This window comes from Brachyhypopomus gauderio, unplaced genomic scaffold (assembly GCF_052324685.1).
Source record: "Brachyhypopomus gauderio isolate BG-103 unplaced genomic scaffold, BGAUD_0.2 sc133, whole genome shotgun sequence".
NCBI classification, from domain to species: Eukaryota; Metazoa; Chordata; class Actinopteri; order Gymnotiformes; family Hypopomidae; genus Brachyhypopomus; species Brachyhypopomus gauderio.
The window spans coordinates 103,766-122,295 of NW_027506954.1; the positions used below are offsets into that span (position 1 = coordinate 103,766).

At 41.8% G+C, this 18,530-nt stretch overlaps 2 protein-coding genes across 5 annotated transcripts; one reads left to right on the plus strand and one right to left on the minus strand.

Moving 5' to 3' along the window:
• Positions 1-53: 53 nt before the first annotated feature.
• On the minus strand, positions 54-10,844 carry LOC143499419 (adenine phosphoribosyltransferase-like). Of its 4 annotated transcripts, none has more exons than XM_076994060.1 (6): positions 10,802-10,844; positions 7,060-7,153; positions 6,765-6,858; positions 6,032-6,178; positions 3,096-3,191; positions 54-2,892 (listed from the first exon to the last, which is right to left on the minus strand). In XM_076994060.1, exons 2-6 carry the CDS (start codon positions 7,126-7,128, stop codon positions 2,663-2,665), a joined length of 636 nt encoding a protein of 211 aa, XP_076850175.1. In that variant the 5' UTR covers positions 7,129-7,153; positions 10,802-10,844; the 3' UTR covers positions 54-2,662. The 4 variants fall into 4 exon arrangements, with proteins under 4 accessions (XP_076850175.1, XP_076850174.1, XP_076850176.1 ...); XM_076994059.1 differs by lacking the exon at positions 10,802-10,844 and adding an exon at positions 10,413-10,553; XM_076994061.1 differs by lacking the exon at positions 10,802-10,844 and adding an exon at positions 7,498-7,599.
• A 1,892-nt stretch (positions 10,845-12,736) lies between these two features.
• Positions 12,737-15,704, plus strand: LOC143499421 (uncharacterized). Its single transcript, XM_076994062.1, has 4 exons — positions 12,737-13,305; positions 13,444-13,576; positions 13,757-13,891; positions 13,997-15,704. The coding sequence occupies exons 1-4, from the start codon at positions 12,744-12,746 to the stop codon at positions 15,498-15,500; spliced, it is 2,334 nt and encodes a 777-aa protein (XP_076850177.1). The 5' UTR covers positions 12,737-12,743; the 3' UTR covers positions 15,501-15,704.
• The last annotated feature ends 2,826 nt before the right edge of the window (positions 15,705-18,530 follow it).

Genomic DNA, 18,530 nt, shown 5'->3' on the forward strand with positions numbered 1-18,530 from the left:
ATCTTAAATGAAAAGTCTAACATTGTCACTTATCAAATATGTAAATAAATTAATGCAAAATGTAATACAAATATTATACAAAAAATTATTATTTTTCTTCAGATAAGTTTTCTATTCTGTAACATCCTCTTCACCAAAACAAAATCCACATTTTAAATAGTTTAGTTTGCCTAAGAATATTTTGTAAATATGAAAATACTGTTCACACTGTGAATGAAAAGATGTGATATTGCTGAACTACGTGATTAGAATTCTGTTGAGCCACTGGTACAGGGGTGTCCAAACTGCGGGCCATTTGTGGCCCGAGGTCCAGTTTTCATTGGCCCGCAGCAAATTCTGAAAATACAGTTGAATATGTCCCGCACAAGAAGCTTGAGCTCAATTCTGTTACACTTCTCAGTTTCAACACTAGAAAGAGCCAGTGATGGAAACTGCTTCTCCACTAAACTAAACTAGTGAATGTAGAAGATTTCAAACACGGTGGGAAAGAAATTAATGGAAAGTGTATGTGTTTAATTTGGAATGAAGCTGTCGCTGTGATGAGAGTATAAATATTCGTCAGCATTATGAGACCAAACATCAGTCGTACACCAGTCCCGAACGAACACAGAAACTCTGGCAAATGGCAGCTAGCCTGCAAGATCAACAAGTTTTTTACATACTAACAAAATACAGGAAAACGCCACAACAGCAAGCTATGAAGTCGCTAAACTTATAGCCCAGCACAGCAAACCGTTCTTAGACAGTGATTTGATAAAGCAGTGCCTCATCAAAGTCACAGAAATAATGTGAACGGGAAAAGTGCAAAATTTCAGAACATGCAGAATGTGAGCTTAGCAGCATTTTATATTTCACCAGAAGATGGCAGTGTATACTATACTATACTATACTACACTATAGTCAGAGTTGGAAATAACTCCTCAGCGACCACCATCATAAACATCGGGGTCCCGCAAGGATGTGTGCTATCTCCCCTGCTGTTCACGCTGATGACCCACGACTGCTGTGCCAGATTTGATACAAATCACATCATCAAATTTGCCGATGACACAACAGTGGTGGGTCTCATCACTGACAACGATGACTCAGCATACAGAGAGGAGGTACAGTAACTCATTAACTGGTGTGAGAAGAACAACCTGCTTCTCAACGTCAACAAAACAAAAGAAATAACTGTGGACTTTAGGAAAAAACAACAAACACACATCCCACTCATCATAAATGGCAGTGCTGTGGAATCTGTGAAAAGCACAAAGTTCCTGGGAGTGCACATCACAGATGATCTCACATGGTCTACAAACACCACCGCCCTGGTCAAGAAAGCACAGACACGACTCCACTTCCTGCGGAGGATGAGAAGGGCCGACCTGCCCACATCCGCACTCACCACCTTCTACAGGGGTGCCATTGAAAGCATCCTGACCAGCAACCTCTCTGTCTGGCATGGCAGCTGTCTATCTGCAGACAAGAAGGCACTACAGAGGGTGGTGAGGACTGCAGAAAAGATCATCAGATCACCCTTACCAGCCATCAAGGATCTGTACACCTCACACTGCTTCAGGAGAGCAATGAACATCACCAAAGATCCCACACACCCAGCACACAAACTGTTTTCAATACTCCCATCAGGGAAGCGCTACCGTAGCGTACGGTCCCGTACCACCAGACTGGGAAACAGCTTCTTTCCACAAGCCATCAGACTCATCAACACACTGATGAGAACTACATAAACATTCCAAAGTTACTCATAATCATACCATTTCTTTCATCATGCACCTTGCACTTTACCCTTGCACCTTACATATTACATCCAACTACTTGACCACTGACTGTCCTTTCTGCTGCTATGTGTATGTATGTATACCCACCTATTGTCTAGTATTTTAGCCCTTTTACTGCATACTGTGTGTGTGTGTGTGTGTGTGTGTGTATGTGTGTGTGTGTGTGTGTGTGTGTGTATTACTATGTTAATATTCTGTAACAGTATGTTAATTTGCACTGCTTGTGTGTGTATGTGTGTGTAAGTGAGTTAGTGAGTGATTATCAATATATGTTGCTAAACTGCACATTGGAACTGGCCAAACGCAATTTCAAACTTCTGTGTTAACCTTGTTACATAGATTTTTGACAATAAAGTTCTCTTGACTTGACTTGACTATACTATATTATACTAGAGAGGCAGATGGCAAAATGCCAGTCTGAATGGTTGGACATCCCTGCCTGTCCCCAGAATGCCAGGCTGAATGTTTGACCCCCACACATGTTCACCTCACCATATCTGGCCCTCAATGCAAAAAGTTTGGACACACCTGCACTAGTGCCTTGAATTTCCTGTTCAACATCACTGCACTAAGAAAAATGTACTTCTTGAGACCTGCGTGATTCTAACAGATTTTTCTCTGACCCCTCTTGAAAAAGTTATAAAACACTGGAATTGTACTTTCAATCATGCTGTTAAAACAGCATTTTAAAGTAAATTATAAACATATTTAACAGTGACCTAATAAGTGAACAGTTAAGTAATTTTCTTACAAATATTTTGCATAATTGTAGACAATGAATATATTTATTAGTGTTTTTTAATGTTAATAATCAAAAACCTGAGTTGATGTTTTTTGATAAAGTGTTTCCTCTGATGATCAGATTATGGATTAGATTTAATCTATTTCTCTTGGTCAGTCGAGTCTTGTGCGCTGTCTTTGTCTGCACACAAGGCAGAAGAATGCAAGTGAAGAAACGGAGGAGCCTTATTCAAGTTGAAGTCTCTGAACGATTCTAGATGATGTCTGTCAATCTCAGGCTGAAGCTCTTCAGGGACACAGTGTGAACACCTATAGTTCTCCTTAATCCACCTGCCACCCTCGCTGTTCTCAATGGCCACAGCTGCGACACCTGCGAAGAACAGGAGAGTGAGCGCAGGGTGAGACGGCCACGCTGCACCCACCCACCTTCTGAAGAAACTCACCACATATGTTATACAAATGCATTTTTATAGCAATGGGACACTGCGTGTCACCTTTGTAGTGTTCATTGTGAGTGTAAGAGTGTGGTGTGTGTGTGTGGTGGGTGTGTGTGTGCGTGTGTGGTTAGCTCACCTATAACTGTAGCTCCCAGTCTCTCCACTAGTTTGATGGCAGCTTTCATAGTGCCTCCAGTCTCGATCCACTGGTCCACTATGAGAACCCTCACACCTGCAGCAAACATCCCAACATGATACTCACACAGTTTGTCATGATGACACCAAATATTACACCAGGCGCACTGTGCATGCAGCCACTAGGAGACAAACAGTCCACAGATCTATAAAATAATTATTTTGACATTATTGTGGACATGAAATTAAGTTACATCTCAGATTATTAAAGATTATTTAAAAGACTCAATACTGTGAGAGCAAGGTTCTAACACTACATATATTATCACTAAAATCTACAAAGGAGTTTCTTCCAGTGTCAGTATGCATACAATAATCCTGAGCTGGGAAATTAACTGTCAGGAATAACGCATCGCCTTCAGATCATTAGCTGCACACCTGCCTCTCGTTTCTTCCTGCCCCTCCTCGACTACTTAAAGGCGGAAGTAACGCTTCCTGATTGCGAAATTTTCATGCCGCGTACCGAGCGTTCTAGATAGATTCCGTTGCCTGCCCGTGTTCTGACCTCGGTTTCCCTCGTAGACCTCTCCCTCAGCCTGACCCTCCTGTACCGTTCAGACTCTGCCTTCCTGTTGGGACCCTAGACCGATCTGACTTCCCGCCGCACACCTTTGTGTGCAACACCCCTGTGCATAACTCTCACAGCTTGCCGTGGGACATTGTTGTATTTTCAATAAAAGGGATTTTACTCCGCAATTGGATCCTACTCTGCCTAGTTGTTTTGTTACATGAACCCACATGGCTGGTCTAACTATTTGGTTTGAAACTAACACCAAAGGAGCCAGTGAAACATCTTCTGTTAAGAGTCACACTATGTGAGATGTTCCAAATGTTCGTGGACTCAGAGAAGGTTCTTTAATTCTCAGAACTTTTGCAATTTTACATGGTAGGTTTAACATTGCCACTTACACAATATTGCCAAAAGTATTAGCTCACCCATCCAAATTATCACTCTCAGGAGCTCAGTGAATTCCAATGTGTAACTGTGATAGGATGCCACCTGTGCAACAAATCCAGTCGTGAAACGTTCCTCGCTTCTAAATATTCCAGAGTCACCCGTCAGCTGTATTATAAGAAAATGGAAGTGTTTGGGAATGACAGCAACTCGGCCATGAAGTGGTAGGACACGTAAACTGATGGAGTGGGGTCAGCGGATGCTGAAGTGCATAGTGTGAAGAGGTCACCAACTGTCTAGAGTCAATCATTACAGACATCCAAACTTCATGTGGCCTTCAGATTAGCTCATGAACAGAGTGCAGAGAGCTTCATGGAATGGGTTTCCATAGTCGAGCAGATGCATCTAAGCCATACATCACCAAGTACAATGGAAAGCGTCGGACGCAGTGGTGTAAAGCACACCGCCACTGGACTCTAGAGCAGTGGAGGCATGTTCTCTGCAGTGACGAATACACTTCTCCATCTGGTAATCTGATGGACGACTCTGGGTTTGGCCGTTGCCAGGAGAACGGTACTGGTCTGACTGGATTTTGCCAAGTGTAAAACTTCTTCTTCCAACAAGGTCCATGAAGACGTGGATGACAGAGTCTGGTGTGGATGACCTTGACTGGCCTGCAAAGTCCTGACCTCAACCCGACCTCAACTCACCTTTGGGATGAATTAGAGCGGAGACTGAGAGCCAGGCCTTCTCATCCCACAACAATGACTTGACTGGAAAGCAATGTCTCAGTGAGCCCTCATGCCTGTGGTCACCTCTAAACCCCTCCCTTTAGTTATGCTGCTATAGATTAGCCTACCAGAGCCACATGCTCATCACTGGCACGTGAGCTATGTACGTTTAAATCAATGGTGGTTTAAATTCATGTCCACACACTCAACCTGTATTGTCTATATTTTTTGCATGCTTCTACCCAAGACGATTGCATGCAAGCACCTACAAGCACCTAGGAGATGGTCTGGCTTGCCGGTGGATGTGTCATTGGCTTGCTCACTGGGGGCTAGGACTCGGCACTTGTAAAGCTGCTTTGTGACAACAACTGTTGTAAAAAGCGCTATATAAATAAAATTTGATTGATTGATTGATTGGTCATTGCCACAAGAGGACATGCTGATGCTAGCTCCTACCTGAGGCTCACCATCTACACTGAAGGGACTGTGACTACTTGGCCGGGGAACAAGAACCTTAACTATAACTGTAGAACCGCCTTTTGTCCACAAATACGGACTTGTGTTAACGGGTCGCCCAATGGAGGATGGGTTCCCTTTGAGTCTTGGTCCTCCCGAGGTTTCTTCCTATTCCCCACCATCATAGGGAGTTTTTCCTCACCACTGTTACCTTTGGCTTGCTCATTAGGGATCTGGACCCATACGATTGTAAAGCTGCTTTGTGACAACATGTGTTGTAAAAAGGGCTATATAAATAAATTTTACTTGACTTGAATTGACTCCTAAACGTTATGGACAGCCTTCCCAGAAGACTAGAAGCTGTTCTAGCTGCAAAGGGTGAACCAACATCATACTGAACCCTATGGATTAGGAATAGGATTTCTCTTAAGCTAATATGTTAGTCAAGGAAGGTGAGCAAATTCTTTTGGCAATACAGTGTATATTAGATTGAGGACATTTTCTGCCATAAGCACTGGTGAAAAAGTAAATGTTTAAATATTCTCACTGTGGTTTGCACTTTGTGATCATGTGTATCACATAATTCAGGGGTCAGTAACTGCCTTTAATGTATAATCCAGACATCAGTACCTAGAATTTGGCTTTAACACAGTAACTGCCTTTAATATATAATCCAAATGTCAGTACCTAGTACCTGGCCTTAACACATTATTCAGATGTCAGTACCTAGCATCTGGCTTTAACACAATTCACGTTTCAGTACCTGGCTTAAATACATAATTCAGGTGTCAGTACCTGGCTTTAACACATCAATTCGCACTTCCATCATTTTTTCTCTGCTGGAGTAGTCACTGTAGTCCTGGGTCTGCGTCGTGACGCATAAGTGCCCTGCTTTCCGAATGGCCAGAAAGCCTTTCCCCAGAGTGGTGGCTATAGCCGATCCTGGAACACACACACACAACTGCTCAAACCTTTAACACCATTCACTTAAAATATATTAAACTGTATACAATTATAAATAACAATTATATATAATTTCATCTTAAAATATAGCCATAATCATCATTTAGGATTCACCTTAGCTACCAAAATAATTAATGAAAAATATAATTTAAAAAGAACACTTTTCAAAATAAATATAATTTCTTTAAAGTACATATATGTATAATTTATACAAGCTTTTACATATATATGACATATATAAAGTGCAATAATTATTCTAGGGTACTGTCTATTCCAAAATCCTAGTAAAATCTCTGTACAATGCATCAATTAGTACCATGTGCTTGAGTAAGCGGAAGATTGCAATGTATAACTCAAATATTTATGGAATCATAAGGCCTCCTCTTTAAATTAGATTTCTGATTCCAATACTGTTCCTCTTACCTGCTATATTTAGAGTCCCACCCCAGGATTCATGTGCACTGCTCTACTGATATGTCTACTGATATGTAGATAAAAATAAACACACACTCATGCCTTGGAGATACATGGTGAACTTTTTTGCAACAAAATGAAATCACTGTACCAAGGATGAAGCCCATTGCATCAATGCCCGCCACCAGATCAATTATATCATTGTGGAATGGTCTGAGGAGATCTTTCACACAGTCCGATAAGGCCTGGTTAAAGGGACAGAATACCAGTGCAGTCACAGACCAACAGAAGCACAGACAGACAAACACAATGTCGCATTACACCATTAAATTTCCTCTTCCTTCCTGTAATTAATGCATTTGTATTGTGTAATTGCAAATGCAACAATCTTTACAGAAAGTGATTCTTCAATCAAACCGCGTATAAACTGGCATATGAAACAATACCTGAGAATTGCAATAAAGTCTCGACGGGTCGAGCCACGCAAACCTCGGTCCTCTTGTGTTTGGTGCCATGAGGGACAAATACCAGCCTTCGCTTCTGGTGTTGGGAACAGATAAAAGATCCATTATGAGATTCTGAAATGTCCACTTTCTCGAACCGTTCAGTCGCGCTCGCAGCGTTTGAGGACCAGAGGACAGACTTGGCGACTTTATCGCTATATTTAGCGACTTTTCAACCCCCTCTAGCGACTCTTTTTCAAAAACAACTCTAGCAACTTTTTCTGGTGTTGTTGGAGACTTTTGTAGTCGGACATGTCGTTACTGTCCCCACCGAGCAGCGGGCGTCTGGTGAGCACCGCGGTAAAGTTGGATCAGCGCCAGACATTCACGAAAGGATGGGCTCGTTATAAAAAAAAATCAGATAGTGTATGTGATAAATACCTATTATGGAATTCCTACATATTGTGAATTTATGCCCACACAATGGCTTTCAGTAAAGATACATTTAGAAGATGTGAAAAGTTCGCATCTTTGAATTAACGAAGAGTTCGTGTTAGTCGGTAAGCGCTTCAGTGCCAAGACATCTCTTCAAAATAAAAGTCATGGGGTACAACTTTTAAATATGTGCAACGGAACATGTGCACCTATAAACACAAAGGTATCAAGTACATACAATGAGCAATGCATTCATGTGCATCTGGACTTGTGAAACATTTCTCACATTTGTGAAAACACATTGTAGCTCAGATTTCCTATATTTTGCATTGGTGAAGTAGAATACATGGGGCTCACTATTAAATAACATGACATAGACCCCCCATTTCAGGCCTATAGTGAAGGACACATTAGGAGCAATGCACTTCATGAGCATCTGGACTTGTGAAACACTTCTGACATTTGTGAAAACACATCAAATCTCAGATTTTCTGTTTTGCATTGCTAGAAGATGAGGCTTAACTTGCCCACCCATGTGATCATGGTGAAAAATAAAAATGACATGTAATCAGCTGAACACCCATTTCAGCTAAAGGTGCTTACGGGAGTAATGATCACACCTTATGGGAGTAATCACCACACCTTACGAGAGTAATCACCACACCTTACGGGAGTAATCACCACACCTTACAGGAGTAATCACCACACCTTACGGGAGTAATCACTACACCTTACGAGAGTAATCAAATCAAATCAAAATCAAATCAAATTTTATTTATATAGCGCTTTTTACAACAGTTGTTGTCACAAAGCAGCTTTACAAGTGTCCGAGTCCTAGCCCCCAGTGAGCAAGCCAAAGGCGACAGTGCCAAGGAAAAACTCCCTAGTTTTTGCATGAGGAAGAAACCTTGAGAGGAACCAAGACTCAGGGGGGGAGCCCATCCTCCTCTGGCCGACACCGGTCACCATGACAACAACAACAATATAGACAGAATGTAGACAGAATCACCACACCTTACGAGAGTAATCACCACACCTTACGGGAGCAATGACCACACCTTACGAGAGTAATGACCACACCTTACAGGAGTAATCACCACACCTTACGGGAGTAATCACCACACCTTACGGGAGCAATGACCACACCTTACGAGAGTAATGACCACACCTTACAGGAGTAATCACCACACCTTACAGGAGTAATCACCACACCTTACGGGAGTAATCACCACACCTTACGAGAGTAATGACCACACCTTACAGGAGTAATCACCACACCTTACGGGAGTAATCACCACACCTTACGGGAGTAATCACCACACCTTACAGGAGTAATCACCACACCTTACAGGAGTAATCACCACACCTTACGGGAGTAATCACCACACCTTGCAAATCTGTTGATGATTTTGTTCTTTCAAATTATAACACCACAAGCTTTTTGTCCAAGTCTAAACATATACTCCGTACATTCATCCTAATAGCTCAGCATGTCTCAGTCTACACTGTACACTCAAAATATAGAGGAGTGGGCCAGCCTGAGTCCACAGGCTGAAGGTTGATGTCCATCCTGCGTGTTCGATGTGGTGTGAAATGTTCTGGTGACGCTGTGAGCACGAGCTGCACAACCTAAACACTGACCAAATTGAAGATGACCTATGACCTCTACCTACTCTTTATGTTAGCACTACAACACTACTACTCTACCTACTCTTATGTTAGTGACCAACTCAAGAACCCTTATCAACAACAACAACAAAAATAATAATAACAATTGTTATTGTGATTATTATGAATAATAGTAATAATAATAAGGTTAAGCAGAGAAACCTTAAAACAATTCTAAACTTAAGACACCTAAGCTATAGTTATTAATTTACTATACAAAGGCACGTTGAAGTAGCGACGAGGTCCAGGTTTGATTGTCAAACAGTACAGCTCGTGGTATCATATATAGCACGGACGTAATTTGGGGGGGGGGTGACTTTAAAACAAATATTTAAATAGCGACGCATCAGGCGCTATGACCACGCAGAAAACGACCGCTCCGAGTTCTCACGCTGAACCAAACCCCCCCCCCCCCCGCACCCAGTTCTCAAGTCATTTTTGTGCCCCCCCACCTATGAAATCAAAATTTCGTCCATGATATATAGTGCACCTTCACTTTGCCAGTCACGGACTGACCCACACGCCACTTACTGCAAGTGACTCAAAATCACGTCGTTCATCTGAACTTTATCACGTACAGATGATACAACAATCTTTAATAAAAAAATAACGCAGTAGTCTAAAGTTTAAATTGAGTTTACCTATCGCGATTCCTTTGTGAATTTCTTAGAATTATTTTATTTAAATGTACATTGTTTTGGGTATGTGACGAATATATCTTTATTGGCCTAATACGATGCTAAGAAATTTTCTATAAAAGTTGCATATTATAAATGGGCTATATAACTTTAACGATAGCCTACACTTGAAGTTCACACGTTAAGCCTGTGTCGAGGTTCTAACAGATTTAGCAAATTTGTGCTGAATTTTGCATTATCGCATTTGCAACGTTTAATTAACGCTTTAGTGGGTAGCCTATTTGAAACACCCTTTCATAAACATAAAAGTATCTTAATTATAAATAAAAAAAGATGGTTTACCAACATCGTGTCATATTGCATCAGGTAAATTTACATCGTGATTCTGTCTCCTGCAAATCCCACTAATATCTTAACAGTAAGCAAGTGTGCCTCACAAAATGTGCCTGTTATAATCGACGAACTTGTGCTTTAAGGATAGCGGTGTTCCTGCAAACTGTAGAATCATAGGAACTGTAGGCTTAGGCAATAGGTGCTCATGTTTAAGAATATCTTAACTCTGAATACTAACTACGTTTCGGTATTTCATAAGTAGGTCGTTTTAAACTTGATTACCTGGGGTTAATAAAGTTCACAGGCATGACCTATTGGTCAGTGGTTACGCTTCAGTTTCATTTTACGCTTTGGTTCCGAAGCGTAAGAGCGCAGCTTCGTGTGAATATCACGGCCATATAAACAGAACCTCCTCATCAGCACACCTGATGTTCTCGGCACTCGTGTGATTAGTGTTTGGACATGAGGACAATTTGAATTATGTGCACCGTAATTTGCACTTAAACAAATATGCAAATATACAAGCTACCCTGAATTCACCTACGTAGTCAGCAAACTTCATACGCTCTGCTTGCAAGTCCTATTGCTAAAAGCTATGTGATTGTAAAAAAAATGTCTGTGCAGTTATTAGCATGGACGTTATAAAGAAGTAGAGTAAATTAATGATTTACATTTAGTCGGTTGTCGTTTATATGTCCACAATGAAAAGGCTTCAGTCGTACGTCCCCACTGAGGACACTCCCCATGCCTTTTGTGGAGTCTAAACGATGCCCAATCTCGTTGGGTGGTAAGAATCACCCCATCTCTCGTTACTATGGGAAACGCCACAGGAACCTCCTCCTTGTTGCGTCACAAGAGTAAACCTCCGCTTTTGGAGGTAACGAGTTCAAGGGTAACTTGCGGTCAAATATGGAGTGAGATTACTGTCTTTAATATGAGAACGCAAAGATAAGGTTAAATCGAGCAAGTCAGACACACTGAGCACGCAAAATCAAGAAAACCAAACAAAAACAGTGACAGCGAGAGCAGAGAAACAATAATTGTACGGTTAAGTGTGCTCACTTCACTGTTTTTAGTGCGCGTTTCAGTTTTTTGCTCACTTCTAAAATTTCTGCTCACTTCATGATCACAAGTGTAATAAATACGTCACAGATCAAGGCTTGGTAGATGATTACCTGAACCATCGATTGCATTTTTTTAACAATAAGACGTCATGGTTAGCTAAAGTGCCACAGATAAAAACCTCCCAAAGCCAACGAAACAGTGAATGTGTCCCCTTGAAACGTTACAGAATGTATGTGTTAGCAATAACATTAGCGAGTTAGTAGCAAACTCAAGTTAATTAGACAGTTCACTACTAAATGATCGTAGGTGGATGCATCAACTGTACAACCTAGCCAAAATGAGCAAAACATCCAAAACAAAATTTAGGATGTTGCTTCACCGTAGCTATGGCTACGTAGGTAACTAACTAGATGTAGATTTATGCAGTGTTTTTATTAATCTAGATAGCTACGTTTTGCACATTATTACCTAAGCTGCTAACTACCTGTAACTTCAGATTCACAGTGAAGTCAAAATTTGGAATGCTGATTTTTAATCAACACAAACATTCAACGTTTTTTTGGCTTTGGGTGGAAAATGTTTTTATCCATGGCACGGACGTAATTTTGGGGGGGGGACGGGGGGGACATGTCCCCCCCACTTTTTCAAAAGCCGGCTTTGGTCCCCCCCAGTTTTTACGGTTAAAACCAAATATTTAAATAGCGACGAATCCATGTCCCCCCCCACTTTTGAAATCAAAATTACGTCCATGATCCATGGCACTTTAGCTATCCATGACGTTTAATTGTTTAAAAAACTCTTAATCAACGTCTCATGCATGTAAGATTGGCAGCAGTAAGTGTGCAGCGTCTGTTGTACGATTTATCAAATTGGGTTGTGACGCCCACTTCTTGATCTGTGACGTATTTATTACACTTATAATCATGAAGTGAGCATAAATTTTAGAAGCGAGTCAAAAAACTGAAACGTGCACTGAAAACAGTGAAGTGAGCACATTACAAATCTTGTTTCTCTGCTCTCGCTCTCACTGTTTTTGTTAGTTTTTCTTGATTTTGCGTGCTCAGTGTGTCTGACTTGCTCGATTTAACCTTATCTTTGCGCTCTCGTATTAAGACAGTAATCTCACTCCATAGTCAAAGCAGTTCTCACTTTATTGAGCGCATTCAGCAGTGTAAGTTCTTTTAATAGTAGAAGCCACCTACAAGATTTAATTCAGAATTAACTCAATTAAAACGTGCTCTTTGGTTACAAGCAAGTACAAGGCTCGATATAAACACCCAGTAATAGACACATGCCGTAAGACATACCTGCAGTCAGTTATTGATTATCGTATAGCAAACTCTTTATGTGGTAATGATTTCTATTATTTTGTTACAAATAATCTAGCCACTGTAAACAGTGAAAAAAATTCCAAAGTCACTTGAGTCATTCGATGAGGAAAATGTTAATTAAGGGTCAGACCCCTCCCATGATCGAACTGGAGCTTATTAATACCAACCCGATGGGCTTTGGGCCAGCGAAGTTTGTGGTGCTGCCTCAGAACTTGTGATGCTGACACGGCCACCTGCAGTTATGTGGTCTGTATTCTTCGTGTTTCTGTATTATCTACATAGACAGCTAGCCAAAGGTGAACCCTTCAGCGTCTTTTTATATGGTGAAAACGAAGACAATGTGTTGTTTTACATGCTCGATAACAAATTTTGTGGAAAAATATCAACGGCTGGTGAGTACAGTATATATGAAGTATCGGATGGAGTTGAGAAGGTCCGGTCCGTGCGCGACTCGGCAGGCTGTCCAGTCGACTGCTCGACGACCGCCAACGACATACACGTCAAATCCTTCATGCACGTCTGTCGACTTGGGCTGAGAGAACAGAAAAGTGAGTCCACTGGATCAGAACTGAGGTTAATCAATGTGACCGAAGCGAAGGCGAACTGTGACAATGCGAAATTTAAGAACACCAAGACCGCAGCCGCGCAGCTCCAGAACCCAAACCACGTTCAGCCCGGTTCAGACGCTCATACGCCGCGGAGAGCAAAGCGCGGCTTCACCTACCCCGGCACTCTGTGGTGTGGTGCGGGTAACATCGCCGACGACTACGGTCAGCTGGGTAGGTCGCACTTTATAAATACGTTTTTGAATGCATTCACTTGTCTGATTATATAACATGATCATTCAGTAAAGTTTATGTTGCCGCTGTAACTGACTTAGACGTTTGGGGATCTTTTGTCGATATCTCAATCTGCAGGGGATTTTGCCGAGACAGACGAATGTTGTCGCACTCACGACCACTGTCCCCATGTCATTCACGCATTCTCCTCCCAATACGGATACACCAACTTTAAATGGCATTCAATCTCGCACTGTGACTGCGATAACGCGTGAGTAATAACACGTTTCTTTATAATCATTAGGCTAAGTGCCTGTGTTGACTTAACATTAAGTCAAATATCAAACCATGTCTTAAAGTCTCAATATTGAGTATAACAACAATATGTATAATTAAAATATGTTTTCAAAAATGGAAATGTAACATTAGAAATGGTGTCTGGGTGTTGCAGGATGAAACAGTGCCTGAGAGAAGTAAATGACACTTCATCACGGGTCGTGGGCCAAGCTTTCTTTAATGTAATCGAAGTTCCTTGTTTTGAATTCACCTTTGAGATGCTGTGTATTGAGCGCTACTGGTACGGAGTGTAAGTAATCGCTCCTAGGTGACGACTTGTAATACTACTTATAATTCCACAAATACTACAAAATATGACAAAAAACTCATGTTTTCATGTTTTCCCGCTATAAAGGTGTAAGAGATATGGCAAAGTGCCAGTGGCAGTGCTTAGAGAATCTATCCCCTATGACTTTGGAGGTATTGAAGTCATAGACGTGTTGACCGTATCTCCACCTAAGAAGCTTGCAGAGGTAGAGACAGCACAGGCCTCCGAGAGCACCGCACAGCCCACCACGGAGGAGCAGACACTTACAAACGTGGTTACAGCTGCTGAGGACTTCATCAAAGTGCTGGCCACAGTGTCCACCTCACAGAGCTCTGTGGCAGACAGCAGCAAAGGGGATGTCCAGGCGGCAGACAAAAAGAGGAAGAAAAATGCTGGCAAGAAGAAAAACGAGTCAAAGAGGAGAAGAGAGAAGGGGAGGGGGAAGAAGAGGAAGCCCAGTGCAGGCGCTCTGGCCGCTGAGGGCGGGGTTGTCGGCACTGGACCGGCCAAAAGAACCGAGGTGGTAGTCACTAGGAATGGTCTTGTAGAAGATTCTGGGAATTTTGATCAGGTCAGTGAAAATTTCATGAATGGTGCATTCAATCAAGCAGGTGACCTGGAGCAATCCAATAAAATGATGAGGGATGAGTATCAAAGGATGGCTGATGAAAGTCAAGACAGCACCACCACTACACCATCACAACAGCAACACCACCACCACACCAGCACCACAGTAGAGGCACCGCCCAACACTGAGACTCTAGAATTACCAAAGCAATTAAAAGTCACAGAATCTGCACGACTTTCATCAGCAATTCACATACATTCAATTGTTGCCAGCAAACCTAGAATAGCTGGGTTAAGACAAAAGGTGGAAAGAAAAAAGAAGAGATATCCAGCTCTCCTTCCTGCAGGAACACACAATATGCTGGAAGATGCCACCTCAGTGAGTATGAAAGAAAGCTCAAGCCAGGCTGATCAGACAACACGCAGTCCCATCAGCCCAGCAGGGGAGGAGGAGTCACGTAGCTCAGAGTCCCAGCGTGAAAAGGGATCTACATTCACAGGCACCACACAGAATAGTCCCATTGTGGAAACCAAAAGGCCGAGATCGAGACAGAGAGGAGTGAGAAAAAGAAACAGGAAACTCTGTCTATGCCCCTCCCCCAATGAGGGGGAGGCTCCTCCTCCGATAGCAGGCGGACCAGTAGTTATCACATCCAATCCAACTCAGGATCTGAACGTGTACCCATCCCCGGAACCCACGAGCTCTTCAGAAGGTTCAGCTGGGGCAAAAACTGGCACAGTTCAACTTACAAAGAGGCTGCAGGGCAGGTTGAAGGGTAGCAGAGGCAGGAGGAGATGTGCCCTCTCCTGCGTACGTCATTCCATAGGGGAGGTTGTGAGCAAAAAGAGGCTTGAAGCTACGATAATCACTCTGAACAGAACCAATATAAGCACAGCCCAAGCAGGTGTGGATGCCCAGGTGTTACCCCAGGTATTACCCCAGTCAGAAGAGGCTGAGGCAGGAACGAGCCTTATCACCCCTGATAGTGGAGACCAAGAGGAACAGGTCCATAGAGAGGGATGAAAAGAACATGAGAAAAACATGAAACATAATATTTGACTATAGCAATGCTAGTCAAACAGCCTGAATAATGATTATCAGATTAGTTGGTAAAGGAAATGTATGTTTTGTTGTTTTCATAAAATCCATTGATGGTAGACAGAAAGATTAAATATAAGAAGCATTCAGTGTGTTGTGCATCATTACGATTTAATAAAGTAAACAAAACTCCAGATCACTCCAACCACATGATTTCTGTGTTTTTTTAATTATCTACATTTAATGGAGGAGACTTTTAGTTTATAGAGTACAGGTGATACTACAGGTCTTACAACATTTTCCAGTCATGATTACCATGTTGTCTACAGTATTGAGATCACACCATTTCCACATATTGGGGCTTTGTTCTGGCAGACTGTAGCCCGCCATGTGCTTTGACAGGGCACAGAGTGGAAAAGGGTCACATTCCTTGCACAAGGATAATCTGGCTTGGGTTCCTCCCACTAGGACTCCAGCATTCATTAAACATCAGAACAGCCCAGCAGTTCAAAGTTCCCATCAGCTGACCTCACATGTTCATCATGAAAAAGTCTAAGAGCAGGACTGCCTGGGAACCAAAGCAATAGTAATATTAGAGTTAACCCCAACTGGATGAATATGATTTTGATCATATTGATTTTGATACTAGACAAGCTCTGACAGTCCCCCACAGTACACACATCCCAACCCATTACACTATAGCAAAATAAAATGAGTGTACATGGAAGATAAATTTGATCTGTATTAGTTAAAATAAAAAACTGCAAAGAAGGTTTTGTAATAATTTGAATCCATATTATCTTCCCTTCACCAACCATCTCACAGAAGGTCAGAAGCTAATAGGAAATACCAGGCATATAATTATGCAAATTATGGTCCGAGGAGTAAACCACACCCTCCTGTTGTAGACCTTTTCTACAGTCTTGTGGGACTCAGCAATTTTAGACTCGGAGACACAAACAATGTGCACTTTCATTCAGATGTTCATGGTCCCCAAGGACCACATGACAATAGCCCAGCTAGACGGCCTTGGCAGTAAGCCATATATCGTACTGATGTGAACTGCAAACTGGCACTCTGTCAGAACTACAGCTACAGAACTTCGTCATGAGAACATAAATGAAGGAGGTGACTTGGGCTAAATGAACACTAAAGTTCTCTGGCTGAATCATTATTTATTTTTAACCATGGTTGGGCTTTGAATGGGTGCAAATGGGTAATTGAATGAGATTCACCAAGACACAATAGCATCAACAGTGTCAGGCAACCACAACTAAACACACATAAAAAACACCACACAGCTTTACTGGTGGGTTAAACCAAAGAGGACCTTTCTAAGATGTCTGTGGGGTTTAGTGGTAAATTACAGTCAAGCACGTTGGACCTTCAAACCCATTCAGAACCATCACATTTAAAATGATATCAAACCCATTCAGAACCATCATGTTTAATATTATATCAAACCACATGCTTCATGCCATCCAGCACACCTGACTGTAATTCACCAGCAAAGCCCTATGGAGTGATTCACTTTTTTTACATGTTTGTTCTTCCAGGACAGTTGATTTAGCAGATCTATACAACTGGTACATAATGAAAAAAAAACATTTTGCTTTTAACTCCAACTTGCTATAAATTTAGAACTGCCTTAAAGACATAAATCACTAACATACACGCTTGGACAGCTGCTGACAAAATCACACACCTTCATCTCACTGGGATTTCTGCATAATAATGTAAATGAATGGGGGCGTCGCCCCCTCAGGCGAGGTGTCCCGCCCCCTCAATGTAAATAATAAGACCCATTTATTTTACAGCAATCGCTACATATAGGTATGATGACAAAATTTTCAAACAGCCCCAAGCTTAAAAAGAATCATATATATATAGACAGAGCTGAAATAGACCTTTAAAATGATACCTGGATTTTGAAAATTGGTTGAGAATTGATAAAGTTATGATATTTATAATATCATGTATCACATTAAAATATAATACATTATTACAATAGAAGTCGTGTGACTGAAATTCACATAATCTAATTCTAATTAATCATAATTAATCATAATCATAATCTAATTCGAAGTGATGTTAACTATATTACCATTTAACAACAAGTTATATCAGAAAACAATTAGATTAAACTACACAACACTGGTATCAGTACCGATTTCAAGAAAACACTGTGGGAATGAGTTAAACCGAGACGCCGCTTTTAGCCTAAAGTTGCTAGCTACCGTGACGTTCGATACACCAATGTCAATCATGACTACTTATTTTCCGCGGTCTAGTAAAATACTTTCGCCTGCACGGATTTCGATTAAATTTGGTCAGTATTGAGATAAATCTGTATTTTTAGGTCCACATATATTTCGATGGTGTCCGGAGCGTTGATGAAGAAAACAGACCGCTTGAAAACAACAAAGTATCTTCTCGCTGGTCTCCCGACCTGAAATCGCCTCAGAGTTGACTATAAATAGTGCCTGATGACTGGCTGGGTTGTGCTTGACGAAGTCACTGTAGTATTCAGGAAAAAACATACACCTGCTAGGCGGTGAGGAGTGATGTTATATGACACCTTTACAAAAGTACAACGTAGTTTGGAACACATTACTGAGCCAGAATTTTTCGCATCGAACGTTGGTTCGTCAGCATACCTACTACATATGGCACACCCTCGGCCGCTCATCAATCGTTACACGCCACCCCCCGCTCAACCAACAACTTACGTTCGCCACGCCCCCCCCCCCCACGTGTGCGCACGTGAGCGTTGTGCACCACCCGGTGGCCATCCTAGGGTTAGGGTTAGTGTTAGTGGCCACCCTACAACACACAGCGAGAGCTCACCAGCGCGGAACTATGAGAGCCTACCACCCTGAAAACGTACCTACCTGCTCTGTTGATGATGTGACCATCGTTGACGTTCATGAACCGATACACCTGATGTGCACACAGACTGCGCAAGGACCTGCAATATTCTCCTCACAATACTGTATTGTCATTTTTTTTTATCCT